The 22946-nt window shown below is 39.6% G+C and overlaps 1 protein-coding gene across 1 annotated transcript in view; it reads left to right on the top strand.

Annotated features, from left to right (window-relative positions):
* The first annotated feature begins 11796 nt into the window (after window positions 1-11796).
* Window positions 11797-22946, top strand: part of BTLA (B and T lymphocyte associated) — a 34406-nt gene continuing 23256 nt past the window's right edge. Inside the window, exon 1 of the mRNA XM_055570082.1 lies at window positions 11797-11884. Within this exon, the coding sequence (XP_055426057.1) occupies window positions 11797-11884 (88 nt within the window). The remainder of the gene's footprint in view (window positions 11885-22946) is intronic.

Here is a 22946-nt window from a genome sequence, read left to right as displayed (position 1 = left end):
CTTTTCTGGTTAAACTGGCTACAGATGATTCTGTTATCTGAAATTCAGTCATTTTTACCAGGACTGTGTGCAGAAAGCATCACAACGTAAACTGGCTTTGGTTTCATGAGAAAGCTGGGGAAACAATACTAAGAATTTAGACTTTGAAGACTGGAAAGCTTGTGAACCTACTTATATGACGTTCAACAATCCTTAGATGGCAGAACTCATGCTGACCAAGCTTGTTACATTAATCAATATGTTAGGGAAAATGCAAAATGTTAATGTGTATGTGCTGGTTATTACTGCTTTCATCAAAGTCTGGCAAGATACAGATCAACTCAAACTATAGGCGAAATTAAATAGAACTTGGCTAAAAGAGGCCAAAGACTTGTTGACTGCAATCTAAGTATCTTGAGTCTTCAGTAATTTGGAATCTTGCAGAGTTAACAAAATTCAACTCTGGTGTTTAACCAAATGAGTTGAAAATTTATGTCCACACAAAAACTTCCACATAGATGTTTATAGAAGCTTTATTCATAATTGCCAAAACTTGAAAGTAGCCAAGATATCCTTCAATTGAATGGATAAATAAAATGGGGTATATCCAGACAATGGAATATTATTCAGCATTAAATAGAAATGAGCTATCAAGCCATGAAAAAACCATAAAGGAAACGTAAAAGTATTTTATACTGAGTGAAAGAAGCCAACTTGAAAGGGTGGCATACTGTATGATTCCAATTCTATAATATTCTGGAAACAGTAAAGCTGTAGCCACAGTGTTTGCCAGGGGTTAGACGGGAGGAAGAGAGAGACGAATACGCAGAGCACAGTGAGTTTAGGAGAGTGAAGCTACTCTGTATGATACTATGATGCTGCTGCTGCTGCTGCTGCTAAGTTGCTTCAGTCATGTCCGACTCTGTGCGACCCCATAGACGGCAGCCCACCAGGCTCCCCCGTCCCTGGGATTCTCCAGGCAAGAACGATGGAGTGGGTTGCAATTTCCTTCTCCAATGCATGAAAGTGAAAAGTGAAAGTGAAGTTGCTCAGTCCTCTCCGACTCTTAGCGACCCCATGGTCTGCAGCCTACCAGGCTCCTCTGTCCATGGGATTTTCCAGGCAAGAGTACTGGAGTGGGCTGCCATTGCCTTCTCCGTATGATACTATAATGGTGGCTAAATGTCATTACACATTTGTCAAAACCCATAGAAGGTACAACACCAAGAGTGAACCATAATATAAACTATGGACTTTGTGTGATAATTATCTGTTGATTTTTGTTCATCTGTTGTAACAAACCTTCTACTCTGGGGCAGGATATTGATGGTGGGAGAGGTTGTGCTTGTGTGGGGGAAGTGAGTATATAGGAACTCTTTTTTCTGCCCAATTTTGCTGTGAATCCTAAAACTGCTCTAAAAAAACAAAGTCTATTTAAAAAAAAAATCAACTGTTTTCTTACTCCAACAGTAAAGACTAATGTTTAGCCTTACAAAGAAATAAGTTTCAGATCTCAAGTTTTTTCAAGCAAGTCCCTTAAGAGTTGTTTGTCTGATACTGGGAGCTAGCTTATTAATAAAGAACAAACTAAGCATTATCTTCCCATTTAATCCTCTTTAAAACAGGTGCAAGATAGCTCTCATTAACAGAGCTGGAGGGTGGACAAAGGATAGTGGCCAGTAAGTCTTCTGGCTTAAAAATTCACAACACACGCTCAACTGTGGTCATAAAGGAAAAAGGACCGATGTGTTAGAAGATATGATGCACAATCCAGTCCCCCTTTAGGACTGAAGGACAACTCTTCAGCTGCTTGGAGTGGTCTCAGCTGTCAGTCTTATCTGGGAAATTACTGAAGAGAAGTATCAATACTTCACTAAGGGACACACCACCCTTCCTGAAGACAGCCTGCATCCAATGACTTGTTAACAGAAGTACGTAAAATCCCAGTCCTCTCAGCCAAACTTGAAACGTCTCTAAGGGACCAGTCCAGTTCCAGATGTTCCCCTTGTTGGCTGAAGCCTTTCCTGAGACTGTATCATAGCCTCATTATCCCTCTGCTTAATACTCCTGTCTTCTCTGTTGTTCTATTCAGTGATCCCTAGAGCACTCATTACTAAATTTCCTGCATGCTCATCTCAGCCTCAGAGACTGCTGTCCAAGAAACTCAATCTTCAAAAACTAGGAAGAGACTTCAGAGCCCAAAGGTTAGGGCAATCAGAAGCACAAATGTAGGAACTTGTCCACTGTTGCAGCAGGACATCATTGCTCTTATCAGTAGCTATCTGCATTTCCTTTATACCCTTTTCTGTATAGAAATGTGTGTTATCTTTTTCCTACAAGCTGAAAAGAAATCATATCAACATTTTTACTTTGGGTTTGAGGTATCTTTCTCTATAATATGGAACACTGAGGCACCATAGTCTAGAAAAGATATGGAGAAATATGTTATTTATATCACAATGGACAAAATATTAACTGACTAGAATTTATTATTGTCATATAATAATTTAAACTATGGGTACTATGTTCATTCTTCACTTGGGGACTCCAGTTGTTCTAAAAGCAGGCCTCCTTTATGTTGTTGCTGCTGCTGCTGCTAAGTTGCTTCAGTTGTGTCTGACTCTGTGCGACTTCATAGACAGCAGCCCACCAGGATCCCCCGTCCCTGGGATTCTCTAGGCAAGAACACTGGAGTGGGTTATATCATGCAAATAACACTTTACTCAATAATAAAAAATACTTATGAATTAAAAAAAAACACTATCATAGAAATGTAGGGAGCATATGCCTTAACTTTTAGTTCCTAAGTCATAGAACCATGAGAAGCCACATGCAAATCTGATGCAGAGAATATGTGTCCTCCAAATATCTCAACTTTGGACAAACTAGCAAGGTAAGATGTTGATATTGTCTCTTTTGAAGAGGGATGTGTGTTCATGGATGTTTAAGTGCTTAAAGCTTTGGGCCTTCTTAGTAATGGAATCTAGAAATTTAGTTGTGTAATATTTTTCTTGCCTAAAATGGAAGATTTTATTTCCAAGTCTTCCTTGCAGGAAAATATGGTTATATGATTAAGTCATGTTCAGAGTGTTGTTAAGTGAAAGTTTGGTTATTGGATTTCCAGAAAATCTCCCTAAAGCATCTCAGTCACCCCCAAGGTCTGTTCCCTTTGTCCTCTACCTCCTTCTTTGAACCTATAACTCAGACATGATGCCTGGAGCTGAGACCGCTCATCTTAGATATTGGCCCCAGAAGATGGATGTCACAGTTAAGATAGTGAAGCAGGAAAAACCAGGATTCAGGGGCGCTGATTAATGAGGAGCCACAATATCAGCCCTGTCCCACCTACCTCTATACTTCTTTTGCATGTAAAAGAAACAATGTTCTATTTTATTAAAACCATTACTACTTTGGACTTTTCCACTATACATAGTGAAAGTCGCTCAGTCGTGTCTGACTCTTTGCAACCCCATGGACTGTATAGTCCATGGGATTCTCCAGGCCAGAATACTGGAGTGAGTAGCCTCTCCCTTCTCCAGGGGATCTTCCCAACCCAGGAATTGAACCCAGGTCTCCCACACTGCAGGCGGATTCTTTACCAGTTGAGCCACCAGGGAAGCACATAGCTGAACTCTATCTAAACTGATATGGAACTCAAGTGATGTAATCTTAGAATAGCCCTTTGACTCATGCCATCACTTTTCCTAGGGAAGGTTAGGGAAGTGCTGCCTAGTGGTCTCCATAGTTGCCAGGTGCACGAAGCTTCACAGGAGATGAGCTAGGCTTGAAAATTTCTAGTTTCTTATGGTTTAGCCTCACCCACACTATTTCTAAAAGAAATTCCATGAAAGTTTTAGAATGTAGCAAGTTTCCTTTTGTATTAGCATAGAAGTTTACTGGACATTAACATTTTGACCTTTGCTGGGAATTTGCATGATGGAGAACAAAACATTATTCTTTACTTTTCTACTGCCACTGTAATAGCACAAACTGGCTTAAAACAGCACAAATGTATTCTTTTACAGTTCTAGAGAATCAGATATCCAAAGTGAGTCTTACAAGACTAAAATCAAGACGTCAACAGAGCTGGTTTCTTCTAGTGGCTCCAGAGAGAAGAATCCACTCCTGTCTCTTCCAGCTTCTAGAGGCTGCTGGCATTCCTAGGCTTGTGGCCATATCACTTCAATCTCTGCTTCTGTTGTCACATTTCCTTCTCTTCCAACCCTGACTCCTTCTGTTTCTCTCTTATAAGGATAATTGTGATCACATCAGACCTACCTGACCAATCCAGGATAATTTCTCTCAAGATCCTTAATTTAATCAAATCTGTGAATTAGCTTTTGGCATATAAGGTAGCAGGGGTTAAAGGGCCTAGGATGTGGACACATTTGGGAGGCTGACCCCATTTTTCTGGACATCTTGATTAGAAATCATCCAGGAAAGATTTTTTTCCTTATTTAAAAGCAGTACAAATTGTTAATTATGGTTACTGTGAGATAGGGTTGCCTTTAAAAAAGGTGCCTTCGGTAAATTGAAAACTACTATTAAAATGATTAATGGCAAAAACAATTTGCTGAAAGTATAATAGGCAGGATGATGAGAGTTTATATATTCAGCATATACACTATAAAAAATTTTTTTAAATAGTAAGAAAACTACTGATTCCATTATTTTGATAAACAGTTAATTATACAAGAATAACAATTGACAAATGATAAAAACATTAAGCATAAAAATCCAAAATAAATGGAAAGGTTTACTTTTAAAATTATGATGATAATAACAAGATATTACTAATGGTAAGGGTACAGTTAACCAAATCTGGATGCTTTCATATCTTGCTTCTAGAAATGTACATTGGTCTTTCTTTATGTAGCACAAGGTTTCAAGAATGCTAAAAATGCTCTACTCAGTAATACTACATTTGGGAAATCATCCAAAATGTAGCAGAGCAAAAATGTTTATCTTTATGTGAAAAATTAAGAAAACTGAAACATTCTGCAATAGGAAAATGACTAAATAAACACTGCTATAATTATAAGATGAAATATTACTCAGCTATTTAAATGTATGCTACTGGGGAGTATTTTTTCCTAAATCACTTGGAGAAATGCCTAAGGTAAGGGCATGGAAAGCAGTCCTACAAGGCAACTGATCAGCAGCTGAAAGTCTGCTCAGAAGTCGGGAGAACATGCTTTTCCTGGACCTGCTCTTTCTGAGTTTCCTTTCAAACCATCATGGGAGAAAATTTAAATATATAATTATCTAAGTTTATTAGCACTGACTCCAATTAGCATGAAAAGGATAACCAGACCCCAAATCTAGTCAGTTACCACTGATACCATTTATATGAGTCTACGAAATGCAGAATGAAATGCTATACTTCTGAACTGATTGGTGAATGGCAATTAGTTTCTGCCCAATTGAGTCCTCCCTGCTTTTCTGGTCCCCTGAGAATCTTCCTTTAGACCTCTCATTTGGGGATCTCTTCATTACCAAGCAACTGAAATGTCTGGCACAAATGGACATCCAGGAAGCTGCTGGATATATAACTATGTAATTTCAGATGTGCTGCAGTCCACAGGGTTGCAAAGACTCAGACACAACTTAGCAACTGCACAACATGTAACTTCAAGACAAATTTCTCCCAAATTCTTTCTTTGACTTATTCCAAAATAAAGCTAACTCCATTTTGCTTTGCTATGAAATACTATTTACTTCATTTGCATGTTGTTTTTCTCATAAAGCCATGTGCATAAGGAGAGGATTCTAGTGCTACAACAAATGCAAGTGAAGCATGTGCTGCTGCTGCTGCTGCTAAGTCGCTTCAGTCGTGTCTGACTCTGTGCGATCCCATAGACGGCAGCCCACCAGGCTCCCCCGTCCCTGGGATTCTCCAGGCAAGAGCACTGGAGTGGGTTGCCATTTCCTTCTCCAATGCATGAAAGTGAAAAGTGAAAGTGAAGTCGCTTAGTCATGTCTGACCCTTAGTGACCCCATGGACTGCAGCCTACCAGGCTCCTCCATTCATGGGAGTTTCCAGGCAGGAGTACTGGAGTGGGGTGCCTTCTCCCGAACATGTTCAGTACAGCTCTCAAAAAGACTTTCACTTTATTTGGTCTGATTCCCGCTGTGCTCGTAGCTACTTTCACTTTTATACTTAAAAGGATATGAATTTTTCAAGTTTCTGCCTGCTTTATATGCCTGTGTATTTTGGGTTTTTTTTTTTTTTACTACTATTCCCATTGGTTGGCTGATCTTCACAAATTTTCCCAAATTGACTAACTTAATACTGTGATTTCTACTAACTAGCTTTCATGTCTTCCCACTTTCTACAAAATAGACTCCCCTTATGAAGAATATTACCCATTGAACAAGGCATGTAGAAAAGCAAAATAAAAAGTTGTATATTCAACATTGTCATAACTGTGCAAAATTGATGTGTTAGACTGGGTGATCCAAAAAGCAGGCTCCTTGAAATATGCAAGGATTAGATTAGGGGAAATTCCTATGAGGAAAAAAAAGCCAGGGAGAACTATTAGATTACAAAGTAAGTGTGATCCTGAGTGAAAGCAGGAAGCAGGTTGCATGGAACCATGCTTGAGTGCTGCCTACTGCAAGGGAGGTTTGGCGAGATTCTAGGGGAGTCTTTAAGTTAAAGTAAGTCATTAAAATGATGCTGGGAAAGATTGAAGGCAGGAGGAGAATGGGACGACAGAGGACGAGATGGTTGGGTGGCACCACTGACTTAATGGACACGGATGAGTTTGAGCAAGCTCTGGGAGATGGTAAAGGACAGGGAAGCCTGGTGTGCTGCATTCCATGGGGGTCACAAAGAGATAGACATGACTAAGCAACTGAACAGCAAAATGGTACAGATGAACCCAGTTCCAGAGCAGGAAGAGAGACACAGATGTAGAGAAAGGACATGTGGAAACAGGCGGAAGGGAATGTTGGATGAATTGGGAGATTAGATTTGACAGAAATATACTACCATGTGTAAAATAGATAGCTAGTGGGGACCTACTTAGATAGCATAGGGAACTCAGCTCGGTGCTCTGTGATGACCTAGAAGGGGAGGATGGAGGCATGGTGGGAGGGAGGTCCAAGAAGGAGTGGATATATCTATCAGTTCAGTTCAGTCGCTCAGTCGTGTTTGATTCTTTGCGACCCCATGAATTGCAGCACGCCAGGCCTCCCTGTCCATCACCAACTCCCTGAGTTCACTCAAACTCACGTCCATCGAGTCGGTGATGCCATCCAGCCATCTCATCCTCTGTCATCCCCTTCTCCTCCTGCCCCCAATCCCTCCCACCATCAGAGTCTTTTCCAATGAGTCAACTCTTCGCATGAGGTGGCCAAAGTATTGGAGTTTCAGCTTTAGCATCATTCCTTCCAAAGAAATCCCAGGACTGATCTTTAGAATGGACTGGTTGGATCTCCTTGCAGTCCAAGGGACTCTCAAGAGTCTTCTCCAACACCACAGTTCAAAAGCATCAATTCTTCGGTGCTCAACTTTCTTCATAGTCCAACTCTCACATCCATACATGACCACAGGAAAAACCATAGCCTTGACTAGACGAACCTTTGTTGCCAAAGTAATGTCTCTGCTTTTGAATATGCTGTCTAGGTTGGTCATAACTTTCCTTCCAAGGAGTAAGCGTCTTTTAATTTCATGGCTGCAGTCACCATCTACAGTGATTTTGGATACACATATAGCTGATTGACTTTATTGTACAGCAGAAACTAATACAATATTGTAAAGCAATAATACTCCAATAATAATAATAATAATAATAAATAACAGTCCTGTGTCTTTCAGAAATGGACCTGCCTTGGTGTTTCTGTTGTACTCAGTCATTGGCTAGGAAGCAGAACCTCATGGCACAAATAGGGTGATCAATCTCAGTGTGTAGAACCTGGGGCTTTTAGTCAATTACAACCCTTATATTTGTAAATCTACAAGGTATGCCACCTGTCTTTTCCACGTAAACCCCCTAGTCCCTCCTGGAAGAACAAGTTCATGGCTTCAGACCCTAACATTTTGCTGAGATCTGAAGCTACAGGCACATCAAAGCATGTGCACACCCACAAAAGCAGAAGATGAAACAATTTTGCAGAGCAATGATGCATGCATAAACTGGTTTCCTGACAAAAACAATGAAATAAACATACAAAATGGCATAAAAATAGAAGCACATACAAATATAGCACACACAGGTGCCTAAGGAGAAGTTGTCTCTCTCCCTGCCCATGCTTCAAGGATACAAGTAAACAAGACATAAGCAATCTATATAATTCATCAGAGTGGGAGGAAAGAAAGGAAAACACAATTATCAGGATCCTAGTTTTGTGCTCCTGTGGCTATGGTAAGTGGTTTCATGTTTGTTAAAATATATGTTACTATTTTTGTCTCTTATTGAATACTTCATGACAAGGTTCCAGGTAAGTCTAATGATTCCTGCTTTACAGAGGAAATAATGGGACTCAAAGAGATAATAGATTCAGAATTAAGTAACTTGTCAAAGGACACACATCTAGTGAATAACAGAACCAGAATACATTTTAAGTCTACCAATACAGAAGTAAGGGGAGCAGGGTGTTTGGGCGTATTGCATGTATATATACTTTTTGATTGCAAGGAATTTTTTTTCCCCAAAGCATCTTCAATCTTTTGCAGCCAAGGGTATTTTATACCATCCACCTCATAGTATGAGACTGGTTCTCTCATCAAATGGACACTTTAAAGAGCCAAGGGGAAGAGCTCGATATCAAGTCAGCATCCTTGCCCATCTCAGGAGTGGTGGCAATAACTGTGATCCTTGTTTGTATTCCACTGTCAGTAAGTGACCCCTGCCTTGTTTACCCCTCCAGCCCTCCAGTCATGCTGTGAATACACAACTACTATACTCTCACCTCTTCCAGGCTTTTGGAGGATTACAGCTCTTTCCCTGAGGGACAGGCCCAATGGAGAGACCCTTTTTACATCTCCTGTTCTCAAGCCTCTAGTTCTTTTTGCCTTTCATTTCTGTGGCCTCTTTATGAAGCTGATCCATCCTTGTAAAATTTCTGGAATTCAGACCTTCTTTAAGCTGTTACATTTCTTCTCCTCTAATCAAAGCTTTTCAGTCCCATTCTCTGTGCAACGATGACTGCTATTAGCAAATAAGCATTTTCAACTTGTTCCACCATTTTATTAATACAGGGCTTACTGGTATTCATCTTGTCCAAAGGAACACCTATCTTTGGTTCAGAAATAATTATTGATACAAGTTACTGATCACTTTGCATACATTACCTCAGTTAGCCAAAATAACAGATATTACCATCTGTGTTCTAAGAACAGAAAATGGAGATGTAGAACAGATTTAGTTCTCTGGAAGCAGACATCAAAATAGACTACAGATCAACATCTGTGAAAGAAAGGTGGTTGAAGGGAGATCAGGCAGAGAAAGACGTCAAACTGTAAGCCTGACGTAATCTTAGCTGTGTCAGCTGGGAGCTCTGAGTCAAGTATTGGCCATCAGCATCCCATGTGGAGTCAATAGGGCTGGCCGTTTATATACTTTCCTTGTTCCATCACTGGATGCAGGCTGTTATGGGAAAGCATGAGCTTGGACAAGGGGAATCTCAGCTGAGCAGATCCTGGAGGAGTATACACCTGGATGCTCTCTGTTGACTGCATTCCCCACAGCTAAGAGCAAATCTGTCCTTGAAAAGAAATCTGAGTGGTGTGTCTGTGTCTACCGCAGGCTCTCAGAATCTGGGAAATGTATTAGAGAATCTGCAGCTAGTAAGTGGCAAAGATTCGACAGCAAGTCTTCTGTGACTCAAAAGTCCATGCTCCCTGATAACTTATATTTGGCTTACAAATATTTATCCAAACTGGTTATATCAGAATCACCTTTAAAATAGAGATTTCTTTAAAACATGAATATTTGGCTCTAAAGACTCCAGCTCTGGAGGTACAAAGAGCCAGTCATTCTGATAAAAGTCACAAAAAGATATCTTTTTAAAAATACATTAGGTGTTACATAATTTTTTCCAAATTTTATCTAATTAGCATAGACATTTTTATATGAAAAAATCTTTAGAATAGGGAATCATGAAGGTTTTAGCTGAGATAAACAACATTTTTAGAACTTCTTTCTGATTTGGGATATTCTGAGATCCTTGGCCTTGTGGCTTACGTCTTTTGACTTCTGGGACAATTTTAAAGGCACAATGAGCTTCCCTCAGCTGCTATAGGTCATTTGTATTCCACCTTTAGCATGGGGAAGAAAGCTGTGTAAATATTACATAAATATTTTGCAGGATGTTTACTCCAGTAATGGAAGTACTAAGAAGCTACATGTAGTTGCTCTGGGTTACAGTGTGGTGGTTGAAATGCCTGAATATTTAAGTCTCAACAGTAAAGGCTGATATGAGGAAAGTGCAGTGCTGATTGACAGAGCTCTTTAAAATCAGGAAAAGTGATTTTTCATCTTTGGGCCTCCAGCCATTCACAGTGTCTATCTGAATCAGTTAATACATGATAACTGTCTTTTAACCTGAGTATTGGTGATTTAGCCACTAAGTCATGTCAGACTCTTTGCAACCCTTGTTGTCCAAGGTTCCTCTGTCCATGGGATTTCCCAGGACAGAATCCTGGAATGGGTTGCCATTTCCTTCTCCAGGGGATCTTCCCAACCCAGGAAATGAACCTGCATCTGTTGCATGGCAGGCAGATTCTTTACTGTCTGAGCCACCAGGGAAGATCTTAAGTTAACCTCTAACCTTAAGTACTTAAAGTCATGAAATTTGGCCTTGGAAGAAAATCACCAGCCTCTCAGACAAAGACTTACAACATCAACTGTTGTCAATGACCACATATGTCACAAATCTAGATTTTTAACTTGGAATCTCAAATGAGTGAATTTAACTATCTTCTATTATTAGAAGTGGAGTTGATGAAAATGGTTCCACATTGATCCTGAGCTATCTGATCTTGAACTTTTCCATTTCTTCCTTTATTGTTTCTATTCTATTTAATTCAGATAGTAACCAAATGAAGAACGTTGAAATTGGAAGTTTCCTTTAGTTGATATTCAAGATGTTATTTAGCTCAAAACTTGAATATTTAGAGAAAACATGTAGCCAACACTAATGATGATCTCATCCCATTGATATTTATCTACAGACTGAAGACAGTTGCCTTTCATTCCTTTGTTGAGGCAGGGTTTCTTATCACTCATTTTCTGCATAACCTCAGATGAATCTCCACTGGCCTAATGACAAGAAGCATTCTCATCTTTTTATGACATGATGTTTGGGAAGATAAATCTAAAATTTCTAACATAAAAGAAGTTTTATAATCACAAACTGTGAAAAGGGGGGGAAATGTATACTTATCATAGGTAGTTTTTACCATGAATTTTCTGACCTTGGTTTGATTAAAATCTCAACCTAAATATTTCACCAATATAAATTTCTTTAGAATTTAATTGTTCATTTCACTGAACTTTGAATGAGAAAAACCCCAATGTGGGGCAAAAAGGCTGACACAAAAGGTGTATTTAAGGACTGAGCTGCTTTACGGATCGAAGCATTTGAAACTGAACAGCCAATTTGACAAGAAGCAAAAACCACAGAACAGAGTACCACCTAGTCTTTGTTTTGTTTTACAAAATATTTGGGCTCTTCTTACTGTCCTCTCCCACCTCCTTTCTCTTTATTTATTTTATAGATGTCATTGAAGCAGACAACCTGATCCAACTCTGAAAGATTCAGGGGAGAAAGGGAAGCTTTCTACCTGAACATCCCTGATATAAACAGGAAATGAAGGCATCACTCACCGTGCTTGGAACTGGGAAATTGTTCTGGGGCTTCTTCCTAATTCCTCATGTAGGCATTTGGAGTATCAATGGTAAGACACTGACTTCTTATATATTTCTCAGGGGATGTTGGAAGCAATGTTCTCCCTTGCTGATCTTAGTAGGATATAGTGTTTATGCCTAGTGGATAATGGTAGATGAAATCAAGGAGTTGGATTTGCTCACTGAAGACATGGTAGAAAGAACATAGACCAAATTAGAAAACAGTATTTAAGTCAGAGTTTGGCTGGTTTTCTTAAAAACATGTATAGACCAAATTAGAAAACAGTATTTAAGTCAGAGTTTGGCTGGTTTTCTTAAAAACATATTCTGATCGTAAGAACATAGAACTAGGCAAATGCTATAAATATTTCAGTACAAATTTATCACTATACTAGCTAAAGTGTTCTGGATGCCATGCTGTTGGTGAATAAATAGCTTCTTCTTTTCAAACTGAGACTAGAGGAGTGTTCGTTAGGTGTTGGATAACTGGGATTATACATGACTCCATGGTTACTCTGGAATGGTGGTTTAGTCGCTAAGTCATGTCTGACTCTTGCAACCTCATGTACAGTAGCTTGCCAGGCGCCTCTGCCCATGGGGTTCTCCGGGCAAGAATACTGGAGTGGTTGCCATTTCCTTTTCCAGAGGATCTTCCAGACCCAGGAACTGAACCTGGGTCTCCTGTGTTGCAGGCATATGGCTAAATAAAATCTCCTTAATTGCTTCATGGAGCATGTGTCTTGAGAATACTGAATGAGACAATGCTGAGAAATATGGGATCAGTGCATTCTGTCGCTGCTTGTATTATATTGAAGGTAAAAGGTGTCATGTGATACAGAAAACAGCTTAAATTCTGCATTGATGTTTGGCCAGTTTTGCAAAAATTTTATACAAGTGAAAAAGTGATGAGTTCACTTGTTCCTTTACTTTGTCAGAGATGCCCATATATTATAAAGAGGGAGGGGCTATAAAAGACAACAGAAGTTCCTAATTTCCTGGTTTCAAATAGCCTGCCTTATCCCCACAAGCACATACTCTTATAAGTTTCAAATCAGAAAATATGGTCACTGAAATCCTTTAGCATGTCATCTTCAGTTCTGAAACTGTGTTTTGGAATTTGTCTTCACGATACCAGGATGGCACACAAGCAGCTGCAAAATTAAAAAATCCCCTTCTCTTAAGCGTTTTTATGTTTGTAAGTATTTGGTATTAAGGGGCTTCCCAAGTGTGCAGTGGTAAAGAATCCACCTGCAATGCAGGAGACTCAGGTTCAATCCCTGGGTCAAGAAGATTCCATAGAGGAAGAAATGGCAACCCACTCCAGTATTCTTGCCTGGAGAATGCCATGGATGGAGGAGCCTGGTGAGCTACAGTCCACGTGGTTGCAAAAGAGTCGGACACAACTGAGCACAACAACAACAAAGCTGGTATTGTGCTGATGAAAAGTTTAGATGGCTGGCTGTATTTTTCACTTTAGTTACAACTGAGGTTTAAATATTATTAAAGAGAAATCATACCAGTTTGAAGAATGTGCAGTGCTGTATCACACAGGGAGTACAGTTCAACTCTGTTCCTCCTTTCAATATGTGTCAGAACTGGGTTCATTGACTGGCTCTGCCATTTTCTGCATGACCTTGATTTAGTTTCTTATCCTCTCTTATCCTTAGTTTCCTCACTTGTAAAATAGAGATAATAATAATTTACCTAAATTATGGGGCTATTGTGAAGACTACAGATACAAAAGGTAAAGTGCATAGCATAGTAAACTCACATAATAAAAGTTTGATAAGAGTTGGACACAACTTAGTGGCTAAACCACAAACATTAATGCTGTTTTTGCTAATATTCTTTATACCAAACAACCCACAGAATATTCAAATAAATGGGAAACAAGTTTTAACATTATCATTTAAAATAGTTGAGGTTTTGAAGCTAAAAATAGAATGAATAAATGAAGTATATTGTACAATATATTTAGCCCAAAGTATAGTGACTCGAATTAGTTGAACAATAAAACAGAAAGCCTTGGACAAAGGATTAGCCAGATAGCTTATATATGTTTTTGGATTGCAGCATTACTTGAATTAAATTAGGGATATAGGTTGTTGACAGAATGCACATCCATGGTATTCCCAGGTGGCGCTAGACTCAGTGGGCATGAGTTTGAGCAAACTCAGGGAGATAGTGAAGGATAGGGAAGCCTGGTGTGCTGCCATCCATGGGGTCACAGACAGTAGGACACTACTCAATGACTGAACAACAATGATATAGGTTGGTGAGATTTGTACTCCTGACAGCTGATGACTCTATTCCTTTAAACCTCATTTAGTTTAACCTTTATATCTTAGGGATTTCCTGTGATGTAGTTACTGAATTCTTTACACAGGCACAAAGTTTCAAAGTCTTTAAGAATAGTTTTAAAATAATGTTTCCTTTCCACTTCAAAGCAATGTGAGGTATGTGTATATCTTCTTAGGAATGTGGCTGCATCAATAATAAGGTTGTGGAAAAGGTAATGTTCTCTACAAACTTCCTGTTGAAGGTCCTCCTTCATAGTGAAATAATTCTTGCTTGCATTTTGTGTTTCTCAAAAAAAGTTAGGGGGAGCTTTGTCCCTTTGTATCTGGCATATGATTTCTGTCTGGATGAAAGTAATAGAAGTGTTAGCACATATACATGGACAGATGGGCTGATTATGCTGGCAAGAACAAGGCTCCAAGTGGAGATGCTCTTGTCAGTAGCCTGCCCCATCCTCAGTGAGTGACTCCAGCTGAGAGGCTCTGGACCACTTGATGCTCAACTTATTCAATTTGAGCATCAACCAAGGATTCCAGCATCAAGAAGCCAGGAGCACTGCAGTTAATGTCTGGCTACTGTGTAGACTATACACGTTCTAAACAAAGGCAGGAGGAAATCTTGAATCTGTACTCCACCTCCCTCCCAGATTGTGTTTCTCCAGTATGAGCAGACCATATCCTTGGGTCAGAGCAGAAACGCTGGGGCAAAAAGTGCTTGGAATCTCTCATTCCTTCATATGCTGGTTTTGTAACACAGTGTCTTTATCAGACTTATTTATCTGGATATGCTTATTTGTTCCTCTTGAAATACACATGTTTTATGCCAGAAATAGAGCTTAACCTTCTGCCAAATGCCTGTATATTGTTATCACTAAAGTGCCTGCTATAAGATATGACTGACTTATATGTAAATGTCTAGGAATACATTCTGCAGCTACAGGATTTCCTGGATTAAGGTTTGAAAAGACTAATTCCTGTGTTAATCACAGCCTTGAATAGACTTTTCTAACACTGAACTCTTTAATTAATTATTACTTCCTCTGTCCCACTATCAAAATTTCCTCTATTGTAATATTGAAGTCAGTTTATCTTACTTCTCAGAGACTTTCCAACTTAATTTCCATCATTTGTGAGTTTCACCTTTACTTAACATTTTAGAGCTGTTGAAAGAAAAATATTCACAGGCATTTGTAACCAGGTTCAAAAATGAAACCAATCTTGTTTTTTTCTTGGAAAGGCAATGGTAGAGCAGGTAAGATCATTCCAGATTACTAGATTACTCTCCCATCTCTGCCATTTACTGCTTCTCTGATTATAATCTCTCTGGTTCTCTTTCCTCATCTAAATAATGGGGACAACAATGATATTGAACTTACAGGGATGTTGTTAGTGGTAAGTGAATTAATTCTGTAAAACTGTTAAAATAGTACCTGAAGTTTATTCGCTAAAATTACACAGTAAGTGCTGTGTAAGTTTACTGATAATGGTTTAGCTTTCTTTTTTCCTCCATTTAGTACAAAACTTTATTAGCCTGATAGTCTCCTTAAAGCAGTATTGGGAGATCATCTCTCATTTAAGGCTTACAAAAAGTTGTCTATACACAACTCTTTTTACCAAAAAATATTATTTATTTATTTGGCTGAGCTAGCTCTTAGTTGCCACTTGTGGGGTCTTTTTCTTTTTGGTTGTGGCTTGTGTGATCTGGAGCTTCCCAGGTGGTGCAGTGGTAAATAATCTGCCTGCCAATGCAGGAGATGCAAGGTTTGATCCCTGGGTCAGGAAGATCCCCTGGAGAAGGGAAATCCCATGGACAGGAGAGAGGAGCCGATGGGCTACAGTCCATGGGGGTCTCAAAGTGTCAGATACCACTGAGCAACTGAGCACACACATGTGAGATCTAGTTCCATGACTAGGGATTGAACTTGGGCCCCCTGCTTTGGGAGGATGGAGTCTTAGCTTCTGGACCATCAGAGAAGTTGCTGTAAACAACTCTTGATATCATTATCTCCTTGGTTATGGACTCTGATTTCCATGCTTCTCAATGGAAGAAATTATTTGTTTGCCTGTGTACACATGCAGGGGAATCGTGTTAGTATGCTCAGAATCTAAACATGTACCATATGAGGTTCACATTGAACACAGACAAGAAGAGTGATAGAGGGGTCGTCTAGACAGTCATGGGGAAACATTAGGTTTGTCTGGTAGAGCTCTCTAACTTCTTTTCTCATTCCTGATAACCATGTTTATAAGCATAACATGGAACTTGAATATATCACAAACAACCCATTGTCCAGAAGTGGCTATGAGGAGGGCTGGGACATTTAGATTCTAGCTGGGTGGTGATTATCCTATTTCTTTTTGTTCTGTGATATTAGGAGAATTAATATTGGAGGACCATTGGCAGTTTCTGCCCACACTGATAATGCTAAGTATCTTCTAGGGCTTTGAGAATACCAATGAATCTCAGTATAATCTCTGTAGTAGAATATCTTAGGAAGGTGAGGAAGTATCTATAAAAGAAGTACAGATGGACTTTCCTTTTGTCCTTCCAATAGCACAAAATGGAAGGATGGTTACTCTGAACATCATACATAGCCACTCAAACACTGAAAGCAGTATTTAGAAATATTCATGTTGGTTTCTTATAAAATGCCAAAGGTTCTCTTGAATGCTACTGTTCACAGCTTCTAAGGTATGCTCTAGACTTTTCCTGTCCTGCTTTTTTTCCTAAGGTCACTGTGAGCAAGGTGGAAGGCCTAGCATCTCTGAAGGATTGGCCCAGCTATGCCAGAGTCTTCCTTGCCCAGAACTATCCTCTAAATTGTCAACAAGAATCATTTTTCTGTAGGGTCTATTGAACTGGCTAGACACTTTTGCTATTCCAGAGAGGTGATTACACACTGGCTAACACACTCTCCACCAGATACTCATCTTAATCATATAGGACAGGCAGAACTCTGCAAGACTGGAGTGAATCCTCTGGCCTGGGGAGACAAAGACATGACCAGTAGGGCGGAGTCACAGGGAGGTCATTTGTTACTTGGTGGAAATGTAATGAAGAAATACTCAGAGAAAGCATGAGAAAGCACCCAGAACAAAGATTTTTTTTTTACTTCCTAGTTTTGACCAAGACTGGCCATCTTCATTAGTATAATTCTGAAGAATTTCATGTCTCATATAGACGGTAAAGAATCTGCCTGCAATACAGGAGACCTTAGTTTGACCCCTGGGTTGGGAAGATCCCCTGAAGGAGGAAATGGCTACCCACTCCAGTATTCTTGCCTGGAGAATTCCATGGACAGGGGTAGCCTGGCAAGCTATAGTCCGTGGGGTCACAAGGAGTCGGACAGGACTGAGTGACTAACATACACATAAAAGGACATTTTTCTGTGGAATAGAACCCTTTTTCTATCTCTATAACGTTTATTTGGCTGGTGAATATACAGATCACTGCTGATCCCCAAAAGCAGTTGGAAGTGAATGTTCAGAGCAGAGGCACTTGGGGCAGGCACTGTGGGTTTCCACCTGGCCTCTGCTGCCCACAGGCCTTGTGCCCTTGGACAATTACTCAACTGCTGTGTCACTTCGCTAAATTCATCCTATCCAAAAAATAGTAATGCCTGGCATTTATTATTATGTATTGTGAACCAGCCACAGTGCCAACGACCTTCCTGTGTGTTCCCATGTGCTTTCACAACTACTCTTCTAGATAAGAGCTTGTGCCTTGGAGTTAGCCAGGCCTGGGTTCAAGTCCCAGTCCTGGCTCTGACTCCCGCCAGCTGGGGACCTTAAGTAAGTGGCTTCACTTCTCTATACTTGGTTTCTCCCACTTAAGATAAAGATAATAATATATACTATAACTACCTTATAAAATTTCTTTGAGGATCAAAAGAAATTATGTATGGTACATAATAAGAACTCAAAAATGTTAGTCATATCCCTGTTTTCCTTCTGTTGGGAACACCTAGGATGGGTTCATAGTACTTTGATAATGTGAAATATGGTGCAATTGTGGGCAAGTGGCAATGAAGATGAGGCAGTGATTCTGAAGGTTGATTTTCCAAATGTGATAAACTATCTGACCTGATGATCACTGAAGTTCTCTGCTTGTCCTATTCTTTAATATCTCAGGGAAACGAAATAGTGCAGGCGCTTTGTATACTTTGCTGTTTGACAAAGCTGTGGCAAATACTAGAATGACTGTATCAAGTCAAAAAAATTTCAGAATTATGGCAAACTAGATAAAACCAAGAGCTATATGGCTTAAAATCTTAGATTGCTCAATACTACTGAATTAAAGAGGTAGACTTCAAACTATTCTCCAAAGTAATCACATCACATTATGAGAAATTCTAGCCCTAGAAGAAATTGTTTCAAAATGTGGTCTATAAATACCACATGAAAGCAAACTTAAAGTTTTCACATACCATTTTAAGAAGATTTTAAGAAGAATATAGTAATAGAAAATGAGTGTGAAAATTCTCTCTATTCATTTCATGGTCTTTGTTTTTTAAGTCAAGGGAATAAATACGAATTCATACCATACGTATTCTTGGGGTGAAGTTCATTCTTTCCAGTTCCATTTTTGCTAAAGGAATTTTACATCTTCTAAGTCTGTGTGTGACTATGTGTGGTGTATTTGTGTTTAGACAAGGACGGATTGCCTATCCCTAAAGCAACCAGTATCAGAAAATATGCACAGAAAAGGGAAAAAATCTTGAACTATTTTTTTCATACTACTTCTATGTCTGTGACCTCTATTATATTACATCTTGTTTGTCAGGTAAAAATGTGTGAATCTTTCATCTCACCATAGGAACTGAGATAAGCAAATCTTCATTGCGTCCCTGAAATCAAGCCACAGGGTTTTCCATTAACAAAGATCATCTTTTAAAATAGAGTTTCTGATTTTAACAATGGATGTGTGCATCACCCTTATTCAAATTTCCCCAGATATTCCCAGCACTTCTAGAAATATCTGACTTGTGGTATGGGTCTGTTTACCACAGAGTTAAATAATACGTTTAATCAATACTACATAATAGAACATTAAATTAGTGGTTTCTGCATGCAATGGAATTCCCCTACCCTCATCTCAAGTCACGACATTTCTGGTTTTGTGAGCCAGCTTGTGATGGGAAGTAGGTCATGTGGGCTTCCTGATGCTGTGCATGAGATTCCTTAAGGCTGTCTGGGTGGATGTCTTTCCAGGATCTTTGATGTGTGATTACATGGCAGCTGTTGCTATGTGTGGATTGGCCTTGCCTATGCCCTAAGTCCTGGAGGAGGAAATGGCAACCCACTCCAGTATTCTTGCCTGGGAAATCTCATGGACAGAGGAGCCTGGTGGGCTACAGTCCATGGGGTTGCAAAAGAGTTGGACTTAACTGCTAAACAACAACAACATGCTCAAGTCACTGTGTCATGAGACCCCTAAACCACACCAGTTTGCAAGGGAGAGGCACCTATTTCCTTTCCTTATTAGTACCCGTCTCTCTGCTCCACCGCTCTGCACTCTAAAGCAAGAAAGATCATACTACCAGCATCCTCTGAAGGCCTGTTTCTTCCTAAGTCTGAAGACTAATCTTCTTCTGAGGCCTCCCCATCACATATCGGAAGTTTTTGTTAATTGTTTTCTACCATAGCACCTTCTGATAGAAGCTAAAATCCTGGTTCATGTAAGAGAAAATTATTGGCATATTGTAAGTGTCATGGGCTTCCCAGGTGATGCTAGTGGTAAAGAACCTGCTTGCCAATGCAGGAGACATAAGAGACTTGAGCTTGATCCCTGGGTTGAGAAGATCCCCTGGAGAAGGGCATGGGAACCCACTTCAGTATTCTTGGCTGGATAATCCCATGGACAGAGCAGCCTGGCCAGCTACAGTCCATAGAGTCGCAAAGAGTCGGACACGACTGAAGTGACTTAGCATGCACACATATTTATCACAGTCATTTTAGCTTTTAAAAAAATTATTTATGTACATATTTATGGTCAACTCTAACACCATCTTAGGTCAAATTAAGGCACTCAGGCTTCATTACTGTCATTTTACTGTCATTCATTTATTTCAGTGAATGTAACTATTTTGAACTTTCCATAAATGTAAGAATTTTTCAATAGAGAGGTTAAAATCTGTTAGGGTTTTCTTCATGGGAAGAGTTATAATCAAGGTATATCATCTTTAAAAATAAGAAATAACTGTATTTCATTTAAGATTCATAACCACAAACCTCTTTTTTTCTTAGTTGTTATTGAGTTTTACAGATTATTTACTCTCTTCAGCCCCTTATGGTATTTACACCTGTGGCTAGGCTTGCTCAGCTGGAAGATATTGGGCCATCCAGTTTTTCGTGGTTGGCATGCCTTTCTAATTGGTTGGTCTAGGTATCTGGATGACCACAGAGTGTCATTTCTTAAATATTTTGAGTTTCACCCCAAATGGACATAAATCAGGCCTTTCTACACTACATACTTATAAGATCTAGTTTTTCTTTCGTGCTTAGGTTATAACCACTAAAGTGTATGTTGAGATGCATATATCCTTCACCTTGACATTTTGAGTCCACATCCCAAAGGACTCAGGGCTTCCCTGGTAGCTCAGATGGTAAAGAATCTGTCTGCAATGCAGGAGACCTGGGTTTGATCCCTGGGTTGGGAAGATCGCCTGGAGAAGGGAATGGCAACCCACTCCAGTATTCTTGCCTGAAAAATTCCATGGACAGAGGAGGCTTGTGGGCTACAGTCCATGAGGCTGCAGAGTTGGACAGGACTGAGGGACTAAGCACACACACTCTAAGGACTCAGCTGTGTCTGTTCTGTATCCTTAGTTCACAGACAGCATAGAGTTGTGAGCAGGGGATTTTTATTTTCTTGAAGCTCTCTCTGTTCAGTCTCAGGGTACATCATGCTTCTCACTTTCATACTTTTTCTAAGGCCATCTCCTTTTGCTATCCTTGGGAAGCAGAAGATCTCCTTTTGCCATCCCTGGGAAGATGGGAAGATCAGAAGACCGAAGCATAAACACTTATATAACTATAATACAGTAAGGCATGTCATGGGGCATTTGGTGTGGCATCAAGTGGATGTGGGTTACTAGAGTGTGTTGTGTAAGGGAGGGGAATAAGTTTGTATAAAAAAGCAGGGGATAAATGCCATTTGATGAAGGCGGGACATTTTTAAGTAGGTACTGAAGACTCTCTATAGGGTTTCAGGCAAAAAAAAAATCGTGCAATTGATTTTTAATTTTAAGAATATAAACTGTGACAGTAATGTGGAGAATGAATTTGGTTGGGGAAGGGGAAAAAGGTCAAGTTTGGAATGCAGAAGGCTAGTTGTTAAGCTGTGACAATAATCCTCATGAAGTAGAATGAGACCCAAATTAAGGCAGTGGCATAAAAACAAATTCAAAAGATATTTTGTATGCTGAATTAACTTAACTTGGTGGCTGATAGAATGGGGCAGGAGACAAGGATGGCACCCACGCTCTAGCCATGTTATTAGGTAGACAGTGATATTATACTGCAATAATGGAAAGGGCACCAGAACTGCCCTAGGGTAAGATTTGGAGGTGGAGAAGATTCAACCTCCTCCTTGAAGTTTTCTCTGACAGTCCAGACAGAAAGGCTTTCTCCCTCTAAGAGATCTGAAAATTCTGAGAGATTATATCTTGTCAAGATTTAAAGAAAAAAAATCATATTGGAAAACTGAAGAGCCAAGTGAGGCTCTTTCTGTATCCCCTTAGCACTAGAAACTGTTCCATTACTAAATAATCAGGAACAGTGTGATGTCCACACTCCTGGGACATGAGCCATAAGGGAGTACATTATCTGTACAGAGTTTTAAAACAAACAACAAAAGTCAGTCTACTTTTAATGACCACATACCAGCAATTCTGAACAATATCAGTGATAAAATATTTCCTCCACACCCAAATATTTTGGTCTAAGTTCTAAATAATTACTATGGTTACTCCTGAGTTTTAATAATATGTATGTAAGTTTCAAATGAGTACATTTTTCAGTACTTTCCCTTTGATAAATATTGCATCTACATGAAAGTTAACTTAGAAAACATCCCTGTTAGAGAGTTGGCCCTGCACACATACAAATTCAGCTACATATGGGCTTCCCTGGTGGCTCAGGAGTAAAGACTCCATCTGCAATGCAGGAGGTGCAGGAGCTATGGGGTTCAATCTCTGGGTTGGAAAGATCCCCTAGAGTAGGGCATAGCAACCCTGTAAGAACCCCAGTATTCTTGCCTGGAGTAACCCATGAACAGAGGAGCCTGGTTGGGCTACAGTCCATGGAGCCGCAAAGAGTCAGACATAACTGAATCGACTTAGCATGCACACAGGCATGTTCACTTCAAGAGTAAATTCATAATGTTCAGAATTACTTGAGCTTGCTTTAGGCATGGTTTGTGTCTCAAATCCCTGTGGTACTGAGAGAGTCAGTTCCTAGGCAGGTTGATAGGGAGTCTAGGGGTCCCCAAGGAGAGAGGGGTCTGGAATTCTCAAGGAGGAAGAAAGGACAAGCTTTTTTTCTTTCTCCACATTCCTTAGGATTATTTAACAATAATGTATCCTGCCTAAGGACAGTCTTTGGATTCAACCTTTTGTTATCTTAAAATGTAAATTATGGGAGTAGGTCTGATGAGGTCTTTACACCCTCCAGACATTCTTGGGATTATATAACCTCATTGTTAACACTAGCAAGCGGGTACTCTTTCTGCCCCCTTCTGATGCCTATGTCAGAAGCTTTCTCTATCTCCTTTATACTTTAATAAAACTTTATTACACAAAAGCTCTGAGTGATC

Source organism: Bubalus kerabau, chromosome 2, assembly GCF_029407905.1.
Source record: "Bubalus kerabau isolate K-KA32 ecotype Philippines breed swamp buffalo chromosome 2, PCC_UOA_SB_1v2, whole genome shotgun sequence".
Classification (NCBI taxonomy): Eukaryota; Metazoa; Chordata; class Mammalia; order Artiodactyla; family Bovidae; genus Bubalus; species Bubalus kerabau.
This window is presented reverse-complemented; position numbering and strand designations above follow the sequence as displayed.